Source organism: Squalius cephalus (genome assembly GCF_949319135.1).
Source record: "Squalius cephalus genome assembly, chromosome: 17".
Lineage (NCBI taxonomy): Eukaryota > Metazoa > Chordata > Actinopteri > Cypriniformes > Leuciscidae > Squalius > Squalius cephalus.
The window spans coordinates 36,741,444-36,763,904 of record NC_137138.1 but is presented as its reverse complement, the minus strand read 5'-3'; the positions used below and the strand labels follow the sequence as shown (position 1 = coordinate 36,763,904).

The window sequence follows — 22,461 nt, the reverse complement described above, 5'->3', positions numbered from 1 at the left end:
ACACAGGCTCTCAAACACAGGCTCTCAAACACACACGCTCTCAAACACAGGCTCTCAAACACAGGCCCTCAAACACACACGCTCTCAAACACAGGCTCTCAAACACACACGCTCTCAAACACACAGGCTCTCAAACACAGGCTCTCAAACACACACGCTCTCAAACACACAAGCTCTCAAACACAGGCTCTCAAACACACACGCTCTCAAACACACAAGCTCTCAAACACACACGCTCTCAAACACACACACACACACTCTCAAATACAGGCTCTCAAACACACAGGCTCTCAAACACAGGCTCTCAAACACAGGCTCTCAAACACAGGCTCTCAAACACACACGCTCTCAAACACAGGCTCTCAAACACAGGCCCTCAAACACACACGCTCTCAAACACACAAGCTCTCAAACACAGGCTCTCAAACACACACGCTCTCAAACACACAAGCTCTCAAACACACACGCTCTCAAACACACACACACACACTCTCAAACACAGGCTCTCAAACACAGGCTCTCAAACACAGGCTCTCAAACACAGGCTCTCAAACACACACGCTCTCAAACACAGGCTCTCAAACACACACACTCTCAAACACACAGGCTCTCAAACACAGGCTCTCAAACACAGGCTCTCAAACACAGGCCCTCAAACACACACGCTCTCAAACACAGGCTCTCAAACACACACGCTCTCAAACACACAGGCTCTCAAACACAGGCTCTCAAACACACACCCTCTCAAACACACACACTCTCAAACACAGGCTCTCAAACACACACACACTCAAACACAGGCTCTCAAACACACACGCTCTCAAACACAGGCTCTCAAACACACACACTCTCAAACACAGGCTCTCAAACACACACGCTCTCAAACACAGGCTCTCAAACACACACACTCTCAAACACAGGCTCTCAAACACACGTTCTCAAACACACACGCTCTCAAACACACACACTCTCAAACACACACACACACTCAAACACACACACACACACTCAAACACAGGCTCTCAAACACACACACACTCAAACACACACGCTCTCAAACACACAGGCTCTCAAACACAGGCTCTCAAACACACACACTCTCAAACACACACACACACACACACACTCAAACACACACACACTCAAACACAGGCTCTCAAACACACACACACTCAAACACACACGCTCTCAAACACACAGGCTCTCAAACACACACACTCTCAAACACACACACACTCAAACACAGGCTCTCAAACACACACACTCTCAAACACAGGCTCTCAAACACAGACTCTCAAACACACACGCTCTCAAACACACGCTCTCAAACACACACGCTCTCAAACACACACGCTCTCAAACACACACCCTCTCAAACACACACACTCTCAAACACACACACTCTCAAACACACACACACTCAAACACAGGCTCTCAAACACACACACTCTCAAACACACACACACTCAAACACAGGCTCTCAAACACACACACTCTCAAACACAGGCTCTCAAACACAGACTCTCAAACACACACGCTCTCAAACACACACCCTCTCAAACACACACGCTCTCAAACACACACCCTCTCAAACACACACACTCTCAAACACAGGCTCTCAAACACACACACACTCAAACACAGGCTCTCAAACACACACGCTCTCAAACACAGGCTCTCAAACACACACGCTCTCAAACACAGGCTCTCAAACACACACACTCTCAAACACAGGCTCTCAAACACACGTTCTCAAACACACACGCTCTCAAACACACACACTCTCAAACACACACACACACTCAAACACACACACACTCAAACACAGGCTCTCAAACACACACACACTCAAACACACACGCTCTCAAACACACAGGCTCTCAAACACACACACTCTCAAACACACACACTCTCAAACACACACACACACTCAAACACACACACACTCAAACACAGGCTCTCAAACACACACACACTCAAACACACACGCTCTCAAACACACAGGCTCTCAAACACACACACACTCAAACACAGGCTCTCAAACACACACACACTCAAACACAGGCTCTCAAACACACAGGCTCTCAAACACACACACACTCAAACACAGGCTCTCAAACACAGGCTCTCAAACACACACACACTCAAACACACACGCTCTCAAACACACAGGCTCTCAAACACACACACACTCAAACACAGGCTCTCAAACACACACACACTCAAACACAGGCTCTCAAACACACAGGCTCTCAAACACACACACACTCAAACACAGGCACTCAAACACAGGCTCTCAAACACACACACACACACTCAAACACACACGCTCTCAAACACACAGGCTCTCAAACACACACACACTCAAACACAGGCTCTCAAACACACACACACTCAAACACAGGCTCTCAAACACACAGGCTCTCAAACACACACACACTCAAACACAGGCTCTCAAACACACACACACTCAAACACAGGCTCTCAAACACACAGGCTCTCAAACACACACACACTCAAACACAGGCTCTCAAACACACACACACTCAAACACAGGCTCTCAAACACACACGCTCTCAAACACAGGCTCTCAAACACAGGCTCTCAAACACACAGGCTCTCAAACACACACGCTCTCAAACACACACGCTCTCAAACACACAGGCTCTCAAACACACACGCTCTCAAACACACACCCTCTCAAACACACACACTCTCAAACACAGGCTCTCAAACACACACACACTCAAACACAGGCTCTCAAACACACACGCTCTCAAACACAGGCTCTCAAACACACACACACTCAAACACAGGCTCTCAAACACACACGCTCTCAAACACAGGCTCTCAAACACACACACACTCAAACACAGGCTCTCAAACACACAGGCTCTCAAACACACACACACTCAAACACAGGCTCTCAAACACACACACACTCAAACACAGGCTCTCAAACACACAGGCTCTCAAACACACACGCTCTCAAACACAGGCTCTCAAACACAGGCTCTCAAACACACAGGCTCTCAAACACACACGCTCTCAAACACACACGCTCTCAAACACACAGGCTCTCAAACACACACGCTCTCAAACACACACCCTCTCAAACACACACACTCTCAAACACAGGCTCTCAAACACACACACTCTCAAACACAGGCTCTCAAACACACACACACTCAAACACAGGCTCTCAAACACACACGCTCTCAAACACAGGCTCTCAAACACACACACACTCAAACACAGGCTCTCAAACACACACACACTCAAACACACACGCTCTCAAACACAGGCTCTCAAACACACAGACTCTCAAACACAGGCTCTCAAACACACGCTCTCAAACACACACGCTGTCAAACACACGCTCTCAAACACACACGCTGTCAAACACACGCACTCAAACACACACGCTCTCAAACACAGGCTCTCAAACACACAGACTCTCAAACACAGGCTCTCAAACACAGGCTCTCAAACACAGGCTCTCAAACACACAGACTCTCAAACACAGGCTCTCAAACACACACGCTCTCAAACACACACCCTCTCAAACACAGGCTCTCAAACACACACGCTGTCAAACACACGCTCTCAAACACACACGCTCTCAAACACAGGCTCTCAAACACACAGACTCTCAAACACAGGCTCTCAAACACACACGCTCTCAAACACACACCCTCTCAAACACACGCTCTCAAACACACACGCTGTCAAACACACGCTCTCAAACACACACGCTCTCAAACACAGGCTCTCAAACACACACGCTCTCAAACACACACGCTCTCAAACACACACCCTCTCAAACACACGCTCTCAAACACACACGCTGTCAAACACACGCTCTCAAACACACACGCTCTCAAACACACACGCTCTCAAACACACACGCTCTCAAACACACACGCTCTCAAACACAGGCTCTCAAACACACACGCTCTCAAACACAGGCTCTCAAACACACACGCTCTCAAACACAGGCTCTCAAACACACACGCTCTCAAACACAGGCTCTCAAACACACGCTCTCAAACACACACACACACTCAAACACACACGCTGTCAAACACACGCTCTCAAACACACACGCTCTCAAACACAGGCTCTCAAACACACACGCTCTCAAACACACACCCTCTCAAACACACACACTCTCAAACACACACACTCTCAAACACACACACACACACACTCAAACACACACACTCTCAAACACACACGCTCTCAAACACACGCTCTCAAACACACACGCTGTCAAACACACGCTCTCAAACACACACGCTCTCAAACACACACGCTCTCAAACACACACACACTCAAACACAGGCTCTCAAACACACACACTCTCAAACACACACACACTCAAACACAGGCTCTCAAACACACACACTCTCAAACACAGGCTCTCAAACACAGACTCTCAAACACACACGCTCTCAAACACACACCCTCTCAAACACACACGCTCTCAAACACACGCTCTCAAACACACGCTCTCAAACACACACACTCTCAAACACAGGCTCTCAAACACACACGCTCTCAAACACACACGCTGTCAAACACACGCTCTCAAACACACACGCTCTCAAACACACACACTCTCAAACACACACACACTCAAACACAGGCTCTCAAACACACACACTCTCAAACACACACACACTCAAACACAGGCTCTCAAACACACACACTCTCAAACACAGGCTCTCAAACACAGACTCTCAAACACACACGCTCTCAAACACACACGCTGTCAAACACACACCCTCTCAAACACACACACTCTCAAACACACACACTCTCAAACACAGGCTCTCAAACACACACGCTCTCAAACACACACGCTCTCAAACACACACGCTCTCAAACACACACCCTCTCAAACACACACGCTCTCAAACACACACCCTCTCAAACACACACACTCTCAAACACAGGCTCTCAAACACACACACTCTCAAACACACACGCTCTCAAACACACACCCTCTCAAACACACACACTCTCAAACACAGGCTCTCAAACACACACGCTCTCAAACACACACGCTCTCAAACACACACGCTCTCAAACACACACCCTCTCAAACACACACGCTCTCAAACACACACCCTCTCAAACACACACACTCTCAAACACAGGCTCTCAAACACACACACTCTCAAACACACACGCTCTCAAACACACACCCTCTCAAACACACACGCTCTCAAACACACACCCTCTCAAACACACACACTCTCAAACACAGGCTCTCAAACACACACGCTCTCAAACACACACGCTCTCAAACACACACCCTCTCAAACACACACACTCTCAAACACAGGCTCTCAAACACACACGCTCTCAAACACACACGCTCTCAAACACACACGCTCTCAAACACACACCCTCTCAAACACACACGCTCTCAAACACACACCCTCTCAAACACACACACTCTCAAACACAGGCTCTCAAACACACACACTCTCAAACACACACGCTCTCAAACACACACCCTCTCAAACACACACACTCTCAAACACAGGCTCTCAAACACACACACTCTCAAACACACACGCTCTCAAACACACACCCTCTCAAACACACACGCTCTCAAACACACACCCTCTCAAACACACACACTCTCAAACACAGGCTCTCAAACACACACACACTCAAACACACACGCTCTCAAACACAGGCTCTCAAACACACACACACTCAAACACAGGCTCTCAAACACACACACTCTCAAACACAGGCTCTCAAACACACGCTCTCAAACACACACGCTGTCAAACACACGCTCTCAAACACACACGCTCTCAAACACACACGCTCTCAAACACACGCTCTCAAACACACACGCTCTCAAACACACACGCTCTCAAACACACACACACTCAAACACACACACTCTCAAACACAGGCTCTCAAACACACACACTCTCAAACACAGGCTCTCAAACACACGCTCTCAAACACACACGCTGTCAAACACACGCTCTCAAACACACACGCTCTCAAACACACACGCTCTCAAACACACGCTCTCAAACACACGCTCTCAAACACACACGCTCTCAAACACACACACTCTCAAACACAGGCTCTCAAACACACACACTCTCAAACACACACACTCTCAAACACACGCTCTCAAACACACACGCTGTCAAACACACACACACTCAAACACAGGCTCTCAAACACACGCTCTCAAACACACACGCTGTCAAACACACGCTCTCAAACACACACGCTCTCAAACACACAGGCTCTCAAACACAGGCTCTCAAACACACACGCTCTCAAACACACGCTCTCAAACACACACGCTCTCAAACACACACACTCTCAAATACAGGTCATGGTGCAAAGGACCCTAGGCTGATTTTACTCCGAACCATCCCTTTAACATCGAATGTTATGAAATCATTTGAGAAGATTATAATAGGAGAGCTGCGTAAGGAAGTGGAGCCATCCTTAGATCAGTATCAATTTGCATATAAAAGTAATCGTGATACTAACAATGCGGTTTCTACATTACAGTTTTCGCCTATTGCTTACACACCTTTTGCAGAATTTGGCTCATTATGTCAAAACTTTACACACAAGCCAATCAGACAAAGCACTTGGAGACTAACAACTCACATCTATCCCAAACGAAACACTGCAATCAAAACTTAACACTCCTTTCTAAAAATTAAATTCTTGCAACAAAACCATACTCACAAGCACCATTTGAATTACTCTTTCATTTCACCAGCAACACACTGATGGGCTTTATATAAAACACTGCAGTCTTTGTGTTTCTATTTTTATTGTCATTTTCTCAGACTCAGTCTTCTGTAAAACTCAAAAGTAGAATTTCTGCAGTAATCAAACAAGAGTTTTTACAAAAAAACAAACATTCTTACAGAAATAAAGAAAAATAGAATCACAAATCATCAAATTTAGCAAAAGTAAAAAAAAAAAAACAATTACTGGATAAATTGCTATTGGGGGAAAAACATATACTTGTTTTGTGTCTGTAGAAAATGCCACCACAAGATGTCATTGGTTAGGTTTTTTTCACATACTGTACTTTCAAACTGTACACAGTACTGTAACATCACAATGGTATTCCTTTACATATTCTTCACAGCAATACCCATTTTTGTATAGTACAGTAATACTGTAATATGATACAGAATCATGTGACACGTACAGTCTGGCGTAGAAACTTGAAGATATACCTGTTCTCCTGTTGGAATGCTCCTATTTGTAGAGCTAGATTCAGACCGATTGGTGTTCTGTTTTCTGAGCAAGTGTTTTCAGGTGTGTGTGTGTGTGTGTGTGAGTGCCTACGATTGCCAGATGAGTTTTGCATTTTGAACAGAGTGTTTTCCCAATGATAATAGGTGATTTCGTTTTTGAACAAAGTGTCTAATTTAAGAAAACGTGTGTAGTGTTTCGCAATAAGTGTGTTACAGAATTGCAAACAAAGTGCAAAGTTGACAATGTGTTTAAGCCATGGTTACACTGTGTTTAAGGTATGCTACAAGAAGTTTAGGTATTGAGGCTTTGGTCTAAGCATTCAGTTTTAGTGTGGAAGCAATGGGCTAAAACTGTAACACACCTTGTTTTAAAGCATCTGGAGAGTCCAGCTGCTTACGCTAGGCTGCTTTTTACTGGTTTTAGTTCTGCGTTTAACTCCATTCAACAACACAAACTGTTGGAGAAATTAATTGATTTACGAGTTAATCCTTTTATAATTAATTGGTATTATTCCTTCTTAACAAATAGGACACAACAGGTGAAATCTAACTCAGTGTTGGCGGATGTTGCAGTTGTCACGGGCTGGTTGAAGCAGGATCAAAAGCGGGATCTCAATTGCAGCAGTGTTTATTTAAACAAACAAGATATTACATGGACAGGTTTCTCAGGGAACAAGAACAGAACAACCACTCATGTAGCAACAACGACAGACAACTAACAAACTGAAAACACTGGGCTTATATACATGGGAGAACTGATCAGGGAAACAAGACACAGCTGACAAGACTAACGAGGAAACAGGTGTGACAGATGAACTAAATGACAGTTACCGTGGAAACCAAGAAGTGGCGGGAAAACAGAACAAAGGAAGACATGTGATCAGTGAAAACAATACTCAGACAGAACAGAACTGTGACAGCAGTAAATAGTACGAGGGTGCGTAAGTTCGCCACTTCTGTTTACTTTGTACACAAATGACAGCATTAGCCAGCAGTCAAACCAATGTATTATGACATTTTCGGATGACACGGTTTTATTGCTCTTGTTGACAAGAGACTGCAGTATTGACGACTACAAAGCTGCTATAGAAGCGTTTGTGGGTGGTGTGACGACCATTATCTACAGATCAATGTCAAAAAAACTGAAGAGGTCATCACAGACCCCAGATCAGTGGGGCACAGGAGCTCTGCTGGGGTTCATGGTGATTTTGGGGGTCCACATTGACAGTGATCTTAAATGGCACACACTTGTCATGGGTGTGCACAAGGGTCCATCAGCGCTTACATTTTCTACGGAGATTATGATTATTTGGAGTGAGCAGTAATATAATGTTAATGTTTTATAAAGCAACGATAGAGTCTGTTTTAATATATGGAATTGGAATATAGAATTATTGTTTGGTTATGATATGTACTGTTTTTATGATGCAGGGTTTTAGGATTTGGAATGTTCGTTAATGTTGTGTTACATGTGTAATGTGTTGATGTTGCAGCAGTTTCCCTAATCTAAAACTCCCCAATTTCTCCTAAGGGAGACAATAAATGCTACCTTGACCTTGTCCTGTTGGAAGCTTCCTCACTGACGGCATGACGTTCTCTCCTAGGATCTCCTAGTACTTCAATGAATCCATCTCTCCTTCCACATGCTTCAGGTTTCCAGTGCCAGAGGATATTAATCAGCCGAGAGCATCACGAGCTCCTCATGCTGAACTGTAGACAGAGTTCTTCACAGCTGATGCTTCATTATTCTTCCTCCAGACACACCGCTGATCCACAGGGCCGAACAGCTCCAGTTCTGTTTAATCGCTCCACAGAACAGAATCCCCAAACTTCTGTGGCTTATTTATATGATTTTGAGCTCTTTTCTTGTGCGTTTGGGTCAGTAGTGGTGTAGTCTTTGAGTTCTGGCATGCGTTCAGTACGAGGCTTACTGTGCAGCTGAAACCTCACAGCCTGTGGCCAGCAAGTCTTGCTGTGGGTCTTCTGCAGAACACTCGAGGGTTTATCAGAAATCTGGTTCCAGCCGTTGATATCTTCCTTTTTCTGCCACAGATCTTCCACTGTTCCTTTAACTCTGAACTTGCGAACTATGCTTCCAACGGTGTCTCGAGGAACATTTAGTGCCTTCACTATCTTTTTGTATCCTGTTCCTTGTTTGTAAAGGGCGATGATATCTTCTCTTAACTTTTTGAACCTTTCTTTTGACTTAGCCCTATTTCTAACTTGGAGTCAAACATGACATTCAAAAAACTCTCCAGTTCAGATATTTCGTGTGTTCTAGCTCAAGCACACAATAATTTTGAAACTGCAGAAGTCATTAAAAGTTGCATTTTCATTTAAATTTGCGGAAACCACTTGAAACATTTGTTGTGTTGAGTTATTTCAATTACTTTTGTTTGATTTGTTCATTGTACATTTTAACAAACTGAATTTTGCTTGTTCAGCAACTATCCATATTCAAACCGTGTTTTTAACTGAATACACAGAAGAGTTTTCAGAGTTGTATGGAGATTTTTTGGAATTTGAGTTTAAATACATGCAAATCCTTAATAACAAACTGTGCCATGATTATTATTATTTGTTTGTGTGTATGTAAACCCAAGTCTTCAACATTGCATTGAAATGGTCTGTCGCATTCTTCTCAATAGCTGTATATGTCTTACGTTGGACCAATAATATAATGATAATAACAACGTGTCGTGTCCAAATGAACCTTTGATGATAAGCTGCCATGTTATTGTGTTTTCTCCCGCAGTGGGATTTGGTGTGTGACAGCGAGTGGAGAGTCCCGTTCGCAACCTCTACTTTATACATGGGCTATTTGCTGGGCTCTCTGGTTTCTGGCCACCTTTCTGACAGGTAATGCTTCGGTCCACATTTCACAGTTAGAGCGGACAGTCATCAACAGATATTTTGCATCAAATTGGCAAATGCTGTGAAAAATTATGCAAAATATCTGTCCAAAGCTGTATGAGCTGTGTGCTTTACAGATCTAGTAAGCTTTAAAGCAATGCAACTACCGGTTTAGTTTCCTGCAAGCGGCTACTTCCCCCCACAAACCTGAAGATGTCCTCGTTGCTCGTCTGTACAGTAGAGTTGACGTCTGCTGTCTCGTGTCTCAGGTTCGGCAGAAAGAAGGTTCTCTTCACGTCTCTGGCGGCTGAAGCTCTGCTGATGTTCGCTCAGTCCTTCTCTCACTCCTGGCTGCTCTTCTGCCTGCTCTACTTCTTTGTTGGCACTTTCCAGATATCCCTGTACCTCACAGCATTTGTCCTTGGTAAGCATGTGATAAGATCAGATGTTATTGAAGGAAACAGAAGTGAATATGATCATGTTGTTGTAAAACCCTACACATATATGTTCACAGGTAGCGAAGTCTTGAGTCAGTCCTTGCGAGTTCTGTTCACCACACTGGGAGCGTTTCTGCATTACTGCATCGGTTACATGGTTCTGCCGTGGATTGCGTTCGCGGTGCGCGACTGGAGGATTCTGCTCAGGGTTCTGTCGGGGGTGACGGTGGTGTACGTCCCGCTGTGGTGGTGAGTCTCCACAAACACCAACAGATCACAGATGGAAAACACCAATGGAAATAAATGTTTTAAAAGGGACCTATTATGCAAAATTCACTTTTATAAGGTGTTTGAACACAGATGTGTGTCCACAGTGTGTGTAAACAACCAGCCTATAATGGTAAAAATCCAACCGATACTTTTTTAATAATCCCCATATATCATTATCAATCTCTCAGAACAAGCTGTTTCAGATTTCCCCCTTCTCCTGTGTAAGAGTAGTGAAACCCGGCCCACGACTGGTGAAGATCTGCACTAGAGCCCGTCCTAAGTGAGAAGCAGCAGAGCATTATAACCGCGAGCTAAACCATAACTGCTATATCTCCATGCAGCAGATATATATATGTTATGATCCTAATACAGTTCACACACTATTCTACAGTTCACAGAAACTGTTCTATTCTATTCTATTCTATTCTATTCTATTCTATTCTATTACATGTATCCACAACCAATTCAGAAACGTCCATGTACAGTCTCACAGTTGCAGTCTATTCCTGATCTCTCCATCTGTGTCTGACTCCGGTTCAAACATGTCAGACTGCACTGGCTACTGGGCAGGGGCGTTTCTAGGTTTTAAAAACACCAGGGGCTGAGCCCAAAACATTAGGGGCTGGGTAACAAGATAACATGATTCGATACAGAGAATAATGTATATTTTAGGCCTATATGCAGGGGGGCAGACTGGTTAAAAAAATCAGTCCTGGCACTGTAGCCATATTACCACACAGACATATTCAAATGTGAGGTAGTTAGGGGGGTTCGGGGACATGCTCCCCTGAGAAAATGTTTATTTCTCAGACCTACATATGTGCATTTTAAGGTGTTTGAAGGCCAACACTTTTTGATAACAATAGCTTTAAAAGCATGTCAGTGGGCAGCAGAGCCGGACAGTAACGGAGTACATTTACTTGAGTACAGTACTTGAGTACAATTTTGAGGGATTTGTACTTTACTCGAGTATCTTTTTTGGGGAGTACTCATGACTTTACTCAAGTACATTTGAGAGGCAAATATTGTACTCTTTACTCCACTACATTTCTATCCATAACTGTGAGTACCTGTTATTTCTATTAAAAAAAAAAAGGAAAAAAGAAACATCTCGGAAACCCTCGATTTGTTGTTTCCCTCTCAAATGTGATTGGATTGTGCAGGCGCCACTGATTGGGACAGCCTATCAGCAATCACCTTCAGCTTTCCACCAAAGTCAACTCCATGGTCAGATTTAGATAAGAGACGAAACCATGGATGAAACAATGGATGAAGACGCAGCAGATCCATCCCAGGAGTATTTTTTTTTTCCTGGATGGTAGGGGAAGACTTATGAATATTCATTAGGGAAGTCATCCCTGATTGGTCTTAACCCCAGTGACGGGTAGGTGTAGGGGCGGGGTTAGGGAGGTCATAAGACCAATCAGGGATGACTTCCCTAATGAATATTCATGAGTCTTCCCCGTGGCCCCACCTCGCCAGATTATTTACATTTTCTGAACAAGTAAATGATAGTTTTACTCAAGTAATGAAGCTGTGTACTCTGTCCGCCTCTGGTGGGCAGTAGCATAAATTATTTGTCAAGATAACAGATTCTTAAACATGAGAATGAGGATAAATGTTGAAATGAGTGATCCACACAACAAAATGGAAATGCTAAATGTTTCTGCTTATTGTTGACAATACACAATCACATATTCCAAACAGGAATGGCCTTAAATGAGAAATCTTTCAAGGATTATTTTGCATAGATGTAAACTTTTTAGCATTAAAGATTGGTTTCAGCAACTTGTTTCTTTCTTGAGTTAATCAATGTTTTTGGCACTATTAAATCAGTTCAATTAAATTTCAATTGTTCACTCATAAAGACAGTCACTTGTCACCATTACTGGCTTAATGATGCAAGTTGTGCAAACACAGACAAGTGGAGTGATACAAACTGTGAAAAGGCTGATGCTGGTAAAATATTCCAACACATTCGAGGACCTTATATATAGGCTATAGGCTACATACTGTATCAGAGTTAAATAGGAATACATTGTAATAATGTTAATCAAGCAGCCTAAATCACACGACTGCGCAGCAATATTTAAGCTCATTATACAAAGGAAATAATACAGATCTAGACTAATTTGGTTGCTTATAGTTAACCCTTAATCACTGTTAAAAAAGGATAACACTTAAGGTGTTTGGGGTCAAAATGACCCCAAACTTTTAAAGAGCGATTACATAAGGAAATATACATTTTTATATGGAAAACTATATATAATTTTTTTTATTTACTTCTCAACTATACATTTATGCTGTGTTTTTGTGGAAATTTTGAAGTTTGTTAACTATTTACTGCACAATTACATAACTAGGCCATACATTGGCTCATGAAAAAAAATATTTTAAAGAAAAAATCACTTAAATGATGATCTTAATTAAATCTAAATAGTTTTTGGACATTGCTCTATGTGTTAGGGATAGAATACTGACATCTGCTGGTTTGTGGAAAAACTTTAGAAATTATAATTAAAGAAAGAAATTGCAATGACCACATATATCCAATAGAGGGCCATAGAGACTCATTCATTTTCACTTCATTTTTCTTGAAGCTTAAACTTCTCACAACTTTATGATATATATTTTGTGAATATTTATTTAAAAGAATGTCATGAACGATCATTTAGGCTAGATGTAGGCCTATTTTTCACATTTTTGGTCACAAAATATTTAGTCAGTTTTGATGACTTTGCAATATTGATAAAATGTTAGAATATTAATAATGAAAATTGAGTAGGGCTACGCCAAAATGTGTAACATTTATGTAGCCTACAAAGGAATACAAAAGCCCCGACATAGAGTTTTGACGCAGCTTTAATCTCCCTTTTGGTTATTTCAATACTTAATTGACGACAGAACACGACGTTACATGCTAGTTTATTTTTGCGTGATACATTGCGCGCCGCATTTGCGTGATTGAATAAAATAAAAAGCTATAATAAAAAATCTGTGTGTTATTTTGAGCTGAAACTTCACAGGCACATTCTGAGGACATCAGAGATTTATATTACATGATGTTTACTATTTTTTGCAAAAGTAGGTTTTTGAAATCATCTCCAATATTTAGCGAAGGATTTGATGGACAGTGGTGGCTCTAGAGGCAAAGTGGCTCAGACAGAGGAGTTCTACCATATGATATGAATGTCAGGGATATGTCTGAAAAATCATGTGATATACAATCCTTTACGTTAAGGCGCTGATTTCTTTCGAATTTGTCACAGGCCTCTAGGACCGTGAGTCAAACAGGCCCATGTCTGACATGTCTTCATCAGCCGTGTTTTTCGAGATACGCGAATATCCTCGTAGACAATTGTGGCACCTTGGACAAAGACACCACATGCCAGTTTTCCAGTCAATCAGAATGACTGTTGCGTATCTATAGCCATTTTCATGTTTTTTTAAAAAAATTATAGCGCCACCAAGGGGCCAATCACCGCATCCTTTTTCACGCGACCACAGACCAAGCCATACATAGCTGTACCAAGTTTAGTGAAATCATCTCATTCCGTTCAAGAGTTATAGCCGTTTTAGTAAAAGTGGCCATGGCCCCTTTGAACGTTTTGCCTTCCCGTCGCCGACACTTGTTGAAATTTCCACTTCGATAATTATTGACAGCCGGAGTCCAGAGAATCTTGCTGCACTGGTTTGGTTCTGATTGAAAAACCTAGGACTAGTTCGCAAAAGGTTTTTCAAAAAATCCAAAATACCTGAAAGTACTGACGGGACGATCGGGGCGAGCCATTGTAGAAGAGATGGGTACCACCAGTCCTCAAAGATTCAAGCCTCTGCGACTTACGGGTTTCTCGGCCCGATCACTTTTAGTGAGGAATGATGATCCTCAGAAATTCTAACAAGGATAAGCGCTTGAACCCCTAATAATTACTTGAGCAAGAGTGAAAAAGTATCCAATGACAAGACTAGTCAAGTAGCAAGTTACTAAGTTACTAGTTCTGAGTCAGAACAAGCAAGATGATGATGGTGGTGGTGATGAAGCATGTATTACAACAGGAATGTTTTCTTCCCATTATGTCAACGCGTGTCAAATCTTGCTGTACTTAAAAAAAAAAAAAAAAAAAAAAAAAAAAATTAAAATGCTATCTCATTGTGTAGATAATCTGACAGTAAAAAATACATTAAAATAACATTACTATATAGATAGAAAGATAGATAGATCGATCGATAGATAGATCGAACCCAGAGTACTCCCCCCCCGTTGTTGTAAGAGTTTTTAGGACTAGAAGTGAGAAGATGGGGTGGTGGAGGGAAGCTGTTAAACTGTCAACGAGCAGAGGTAAGTTTGCTGTAGATATACACCTCTTACCTCGTTGATTAAGTGTGCTCCACTCGTGTCTAATTAGGTTTAATTATCTGAACGTGCTCCTCCCGAACTTTGTTAATAAAACATCATTAAATGTACATATTTTCCAAAAATGTACTTGAGTAAATGTAACGGAGTAAATATAGCGTTTTACAACCATCTCTGGTGACAAAACACTGTTCGTTCCATTGACTTCCCTTTATCTTCATGTGAATGAGGGAGACCGGACACACAGTTATTCCACAGTTATCCGAACGCAAGCAAAAGAAACTCCACAGCTGTTGGCTTGTGTAGCATGTATGATCTGTTCTGGTTGAGTTTCGTTGTGTTTTCCCTGTTCCTGTTTGCCTGTGTGACCAGTTTCCGAGTTCCCAGCGGTTCTCTTCACCTGTTGTTCAAGTCACTCGTTCAGTCTGTGAATATACACTCCCTGTTTTGTTTAGTTCTTTCAATCTCGTTTCCTTTATTTTGGATTATTATCATTTGCTAAATGGAGATTTTTTGTTTTGAAAAAAGTGTCACGTCCCGTCCACTGCTGAAGGTCTAGTGTGAATTGGTTCAGACTCATCATTGGCCAGTTCTTGCTCTCCATGTCCCGGTTTCCCTGTTTCCCCAGGCTGATCCCGGAGTCTCCGCGGTGGCTTCTCTCTCAGGGACGAGTGCTGGAGTCGGAGGCCATCGTGAGGGAGGCGGCGAGGAAGAACAAGGTCCCTGCGCCAGAGGTCATCTTCAGCCAGGTCTGACCACTGCTCTTGAGGCGTGAAATATAAGTGGGATGATACCAAAGATAAATCTGTGTTTCTACATCCACCGCTAGGTTAAAGAGGCGGGATCCCAGAGCCACCAGTACAGCGTGCTCGACGTTCTGAGGACCAGTGAGATCCGCAAGACCACCTTCATGTGTTTACTGCTGTGGTGAGAGATTATGCTTCATATTCTTCTCTATTTCTTGCATCTGTCATTTCGAATTATTTACTCAGCGAACAGGGAACGTTCTCTCAAAGTTATGAACAAATGTTCTTCCAGTAACATTATAGAACTTTTGTTCAAAGTTATCTGGTCTTTAATAATGTTAGCGCTAAAACATTATTTATACATTGTTTATGGTATATTTCAGATGTATTTTAAACGTCACTACTTGTTTCAGAGCGTTCAGAGAACATTCAAAAGTGTTTCCACTGGTCCTGTTCACACCTGGTATTAAGATGTGTTTTGGTGGATCGGATCACAAGTAGACGAGGGAGACACATTCAAAAATTAATTTATTTTGATCCATCTCATCTGTCTACTCTAAACCTCTTCTGTCCTGATTTCTTCAAGGGGAGGGTCTATGGGGTCTATGGGTAAATGTGTGGGCGTTTTCAGATCTTTAGATCTAATGGACGAAATAAGCCTGTGGAATTTACAAAGAACTTACGAAAGGAGACGACGGAAAAACACACGAGAGCATCAGCTTTAGTTTCTGCTCTGACAGCCTCAAGACTAACGCTGTGAGTGTGTGTTAGAAATCAGGAACGCTGAGAGAACATTGAGCCTTTTTTCCTATTTAAACCAATCCCGTTCTTCCCATAATGTGTAAGCGTTAGGTCAGTAGACGGAGGGTGTCTTTGAGTGGCTGTTTGAACACATTCGACCACATAAGTGTTTACACTACGAAAGCAATCCGGTCGAATGTGTTTCAGCTAACCGAGTAAGTGGTGGATAGTGGACGAGCTCAAAATGTTTTAGACCCCGTTTACACCTGTATTTAGTGTCGTCCACTTGTGATCCGATCGCCCAAAACACATCTTAACACCAGGGTTCCTATCTTGCACCCAGCGCAATTGACTTTGTATACCGACACATGTGTCATTCCTATTTTGCACCCGCACACAGTGGACTTTTCCCTCCACAGACGCACGTCGGTTAACTAGGAAATGAACTTGCGCTCCCGGGGGCGGTTCAGCGCAAAGAGGAGGCGTGTTCCGGCGCAAACGTTCCCTGGTGCTATTTTGCAGGATTAGAAAACAATTCCGCCACTGACCGAAAAAACCTAGTATAAAGTCAGCGGCGCTTTGCGCATGTTATTCATATGCTATTTTAAGGGCGCATGCTTGGCCATAATCAATGTGCACAATGCGCATACACTTTGATTCTCTCATCTACACAGAAGTAGCAGTTTTCATTTTTGCAAAGCAGACATTATTACGATAGATCTCTGTGTTTTACGGCCCTGACGAGAACGCCGGTCTCCTCGGCTGTGAACCGCTCCTGGCAAATCCGCCGTTATAATAGCAATCCGCCATGGAACAAGCGCGCCTGCTCTTAAAGGGAATGTGAGATGTCGCTCTGATTGGTTTATTTCACGTTACGCCCAAACCACACCTATGAGTGATGAAGCTACTTCAGACCAACACATTTTAGATTTGTGTCGGGCGCAAGAGTCATTTATCCCGCCGGTATAACAGTAACAGCGCCCGAGACCCGCCCACAAAGTTACTTGCGTTTCGCGCTTGATACTTGCGTTTCAGATTGTTAAAATAGGGCCCCGGCTGTGAACCGGGCCAAAATGTGTACAAAATGATTAAATGGGATGTTTCCTTAAAGGGATCGTTCACCCAAAAAAGACGTTTCAGAAATAATGGTTTACATTCATACACAACATACATGGTAAACATTCTCAGAACATATTTTTGTTGTCCTTGTCTGATAGGATGGCCATCAACATTGGATATTTCGGCTTGTCCTTGAACACGGCTAACCTCAGCGGCGACCCGTTCCTCAACTGCTTCCTGTCTGCGGTGACGGAGGTGCCGGCGTATATCGTGTCCACGTTCCTCCTGAAGAGCTGTCCTCGCAGACCCGTGCTTTCCGCTTTCCTCATTATAGGAGGAGGATTCCTGCTCCTGCTCCAGATGATCCCCGACAGTAAGAGCTCACAACACACACACACACACACACACACAACACAGCAGACCCGTGCTCTCCGCTTTCCTCATTATAGGAGGAGGATTCCTGCTCCTGCTCCAGATGATCCCCGACAGTAAGAGCTCACAACACAACACACACACACAACACACACAACACACACAACACTACACAACACAGCTGACATCAAACTCACAACACAACACAGCTCAAATAAAGCCAGACTTAAGGTTCAGGATTTGAAATTATCCTAAAATTTAGATGTGTGCAGAGATCCTATACAGTATAAAAAAGTAAGACTCTTGTCCATGCAACTTGACCTTACAGAGAGGGATAGTGTTGAAAACTATAAGAGTAATACTCAAATGAGGAATATCACAAGGCCTTAAAGCCGTAAAAGAGCACTAAGCAAGAGTAGAGGAGGAGAATCTGAAGAACTGAGTGCAAGTTTAGTGCACCTCGAAGAAAAAGCATTAGCAATCGGTTTATTGACTCAATCCTATGAATGCATGTGAGTTTACTACGGGTCGAGGATTAGCTTACGCTCTATGCAAGCAAAACTGGACTGGGACATTTCAAGGAAAAGAGGTTAATCCTATTAGTCACATATTTATCAGGAAAGCTTGACTGGACATAAGAAAACATCCACGTGTTTTTGCAGATCCAGAGCTTATATAGGAACACACAAGCCTCGGGAGGATTCATAAAGAGTGATCAAACTTTACATAGAGTCTGAATGGGTCTGTTCAACAAACGGCTGGTAGAGACTACACGAGCTTCCTCCTGCGTTAGTGACATCACAAACCCTAATATTTACATAAACCCCGCCCCCGGAACACGATTTTTAGAATATCATGACAGAATATGCTAATCAATGACTAGAAGATAACTACACATCGGCTACATAAATTCACCAACTAACCATTCAGAAATGTCCTGTTGCTTCTACATGTTGTCACTTCTTCTTGAGTCTCTCCATCATTGACTGACTCCGGATTGAACATAAAAGGCTAAATTTTTTTAAATGTTCAGTGCATACACACACACACACACCAGCTCTTGAAGCTCCGCCCTCTGTGCCGGGAGCAGCAGCTCATTTGCATTTAAAGGGACACACACAAAAACGAGCTAAAACTTCACACACACGCTCTGGGGACATCAGACACTTATTTTACATCTTGTGAAAAGGCATTATAAGATCAGCGTAACACCGAGCTCTTCCGCAGATCTTCACTCTCTGGCTCTGGCTCTAGAGATGGCTGGGAAGTTCGGCTTCACCATGTCCTTCACGGTGGTGTACATCTACACAGCGGAGCTCTATCCCACCGTCCTGAGGAACCTGGGACTCGGCATGTGCTCCTCAGCCGCTCGCATCGGCAGCATCACCGCGCCATACGTCATATTCCTGGGTGAGTCATGTTCCTATCAGTTTTCCAAAAGTTGATGAATTGTTTAGCTTGCTCGATGTTTGTATAAAGAAATGTTCAGCTTTAGCTTTTCTGACTGCAACCGTATTTGCCTGAAATTAAGCCAGTCTGAATTTAGATCTGTTCTCCTGGCTTTTGCCCATGCCAGATTAAGCTCATGAAGCACACTGGGTAAGACAGGAGTAAACATGCATTATTGCGACCCTTCACTCTGTACCTTTTAAAGGAGGCATGTTTATTGACAAAAGCAGAAAAATGTGCATAAAATAATTCTTAGGCTATTTCCAGATCAGGAATTCAATTTTTTCCCACTCAAAATTGTTCAAATCATGAAGGAACCCTTGTTCGGAGAAATGTGTCATTGTGGTTATATGATGCGTGGTTTGGGTTTAGGAATCTGACCACACATGGTCACTGATGTCATTCGCAGATATGGAAGCAGTCGAACACTTCTGCAGGACGTTTGTTCAGATTAAATCTATTAGAGATGATTTTTCCGGGCATTTTGAATCCGCTCTAGTGGGACTGTCAACAATCTGAAAAAGATTTAATGGATCGCAATAGGTTTATAATTCATCAGTTGCTGAATGCAGCCAATTCCAGTTTAAGTCACCAAGAACTACTAATTCTTTATAATGTAAATTTGAAAGGAGTAATAAAGAAGGGAGATCAGGACTATCAGCAGATGCGTCCTATAGCAGCCGGAGACTTATGCTGAGAGACTTACAACATCAAGAAAACTCTAAATCAGTTTACTCACGGATTACAATATGTAAAATAATGCAATACTTTAACATGAATCCTACTTTTTTTTATAAACATTGCTACGCCCCCACCCCTTTTGGGTCTGTCAGTCATTATAGCCATTAATACAGATATCCTTGTCCAAAACAGATTTGTTCAGCCAAGCTTCAGGACACAGATGCGGAACATATCCATTTTAAGCTCAAACATTTAAATGTATAAAAGCAAGTCCAGTTTGATTTAAAATCTGCAGGTGCTTCAGAAGTTGAGGCAGAGACTGGGCCAGGGTTCGGTTTAACGTTTCCTGAGATCAAAAGTAAAATAATCAAATACCTCTGCCTAAATGATTTAATACTATAGTTTTTGGAATTTATCTTATCACTTATTGCATTTCCTCTCCTATACTTAACACTGGATATTCATATTCTTTCCCACTTCCTGGAGTACTTTCACCAATTTCTTCACAAAATGGCTCTCAATGACTCGCCTGTCACCAATACTCTCTTTATTTACCTTCTGCTTGAGTTTTCTTATATATCATATGTTCCCAATTATGTGTTTTCTTCAGAATTTAAAATGCTTTCCTTCTCTTTCTTATTGCTTCTCATTCCACCATGAACTATTATCTCCACCGTCTTTCCTTTCCTTTAGGAAGACATTCTTTTGCAGCATTCTGTATCACTGAAACTAGTTCTTTATTTATCGTTTCAATATCTTTCCCTTCGTTAATCTTGATCATTTTCATTCCATTCTCACTCATTATTTTGTATTTTTCCCAATTAGCTTTCTCAAACTTTCATTTTCCTATATTTCCTCGTTTTTCCCTCCTTCCCATCTCATTATTTACAATTTTACTTATTATAGGAAAATAAATACTTCCTAATTTATTATTCCTCCTAATGTACTTCAAACTATTGTTAGATCTATTGCTTCACGTCTACTCTTGTGAAGTTTCCATCATTTAAGCACACAAGCCTCGGGAGGATTCATAAAAAGTGATCAAACTTGACTCAAAGTCTGAATGGGTTCGTTTCCCACTCCTGAAATATTTCTGAAAGAACATCAGTATTTTCCTCATATCCCTGGGTAAATCCCGAGCTGGTGTCAGGAACAGAGAGAGTAGCTTCAGTGGGCTTCAGACTGTAGTGCTGACGTTGAGTTCTCCTCTCGGCTCATGAAGGCACGTTCAGCAAGTATCTGCCCTACCTCCTGATGGGAAGCCTGACCATCGCCTCCTCCGTGTCTAACCTGTTCCTGCCCGAGACCTTCCAGAAAGTGCTGCCCGAGACCCTGGAGCAGATGCAGAGATGCAGAAGGTACGTCCTCCATCCCTCACACATCAATACACACGTTTCTCATCTTTCACTCCTCATTAAATATGAGCTGTTTGTGATCAGTTTCATGAGAAGAGATAAACACAGCTTGGAGGACGGCAGAGGAACAGTCATCATGAACCAACACAAGCAAACCAAGGAGTGAGAATGATTCAGAAGATCCTACAGTCGCCCTCGTCTTCACGAAGGAACTCAATGGCTTCACATTATTTATGTGATTAAAATATTCATTTTTACATTGTATGAGTTTATTTTGTATTGTATTAACACTGTATTTGTTTTTGTTTTTTCTCTCAGTGGTCTTAGCACTGGAATTTCTGTCTTTGTATTTAAAATAAAAGAGAATAACGGTTGTTTTGATAATGAAATCACATCAAGATCGAGCTCAGAAAAGGTAGTGGATGTACATATTTGATTTGATTTGATTTGATTTATTTGACCATTTTGTTTAAAATACGATACATCTTTGAATCATACATTAAAAGAAACAAAACAAAGTCAGGATAACACAATAGGACAGAGCAAGTGGCAATAAATCAAGAATCAATCATCACATCCATATAAATATTAAATAAAAAACCATCAAGACAAAACTGTAAAATATTGTCATACTATAATTGGCATCTAAGCCATTTTTTCAGTGCCTGCTTAAAACCTACTAAACTTCTGATCACTTTTAAGTTACCTGGCTACCTGTTCCACAAGCTTGTTGCTACAAACAAAAAGGACTCCTTACCTAAATTACTCTTAACTCTTGGAGGTACAAAATCAGCAGAGCTGCCTCTGGTAGAGTAGCTGTGAACATCTCTCACTCTATTCAAATAATTATTCAAATATTTGGGGACAGCCCCACGT

The 22,461-nt window shown here is 42.3% G+C and overlaps 1 protein-coding gene across 1 annotated transcript in view; it reads left to right on the top strand.

Moving 5' to 3' along the window:
* slc22a5 (solute carrier family 22 member 5) overlaps nucleotides 1–22,175 on the top strand; it is a 27,865-nt gene extending 5,690 nt beyond the window's left edge. Inside the window, exons 3-11 of the mRNA XM_079848012.1 lie at nucleotides 10,024–10,127; nucleotides 10,391–10,545; nucleotides 10,636–10,807; nucleotides 15,811–15,931; nucleotides 16,012–16,109; nucleotides 17,887–18,101; nucleotides 19,328–19,510; nucleotides 21,453–21,588; nucleotides 21,670–22,175. Of these exons, the coding sequence (XP_079704138.1) occupies nucleotides 10,024–10,127; nucleotides 10,391–10,545; nucleotides 10,636–10,807; nucleotides 15,811–15,931; nucleotides 16,012–16,109; nucleotides 17,887–18,101; nucleotides 19,328–19,510; nucleotides 21,453–21,588; nucleotides 21,670–21,751 (1,266 nt within the window). The 3' untranslated portion in view covers nucleotides 21,752–22,175. The remainder of the gene's footprint in view (nucleotides 1–10,023; nucleotides 10,128–10,390; nucleotides 10,546–10,635; nucleotides 10,808–15,810; nucleotides 15,932–16,011; nucleotides 16,110–17,886; nucleotides 18,102–19,327; nucleotides 19,511–21,452; nucleotides 21,589–21,669) is intronic.
* Nucleotides 22,176–22,461: the final 286 nt, after the last annotated feature.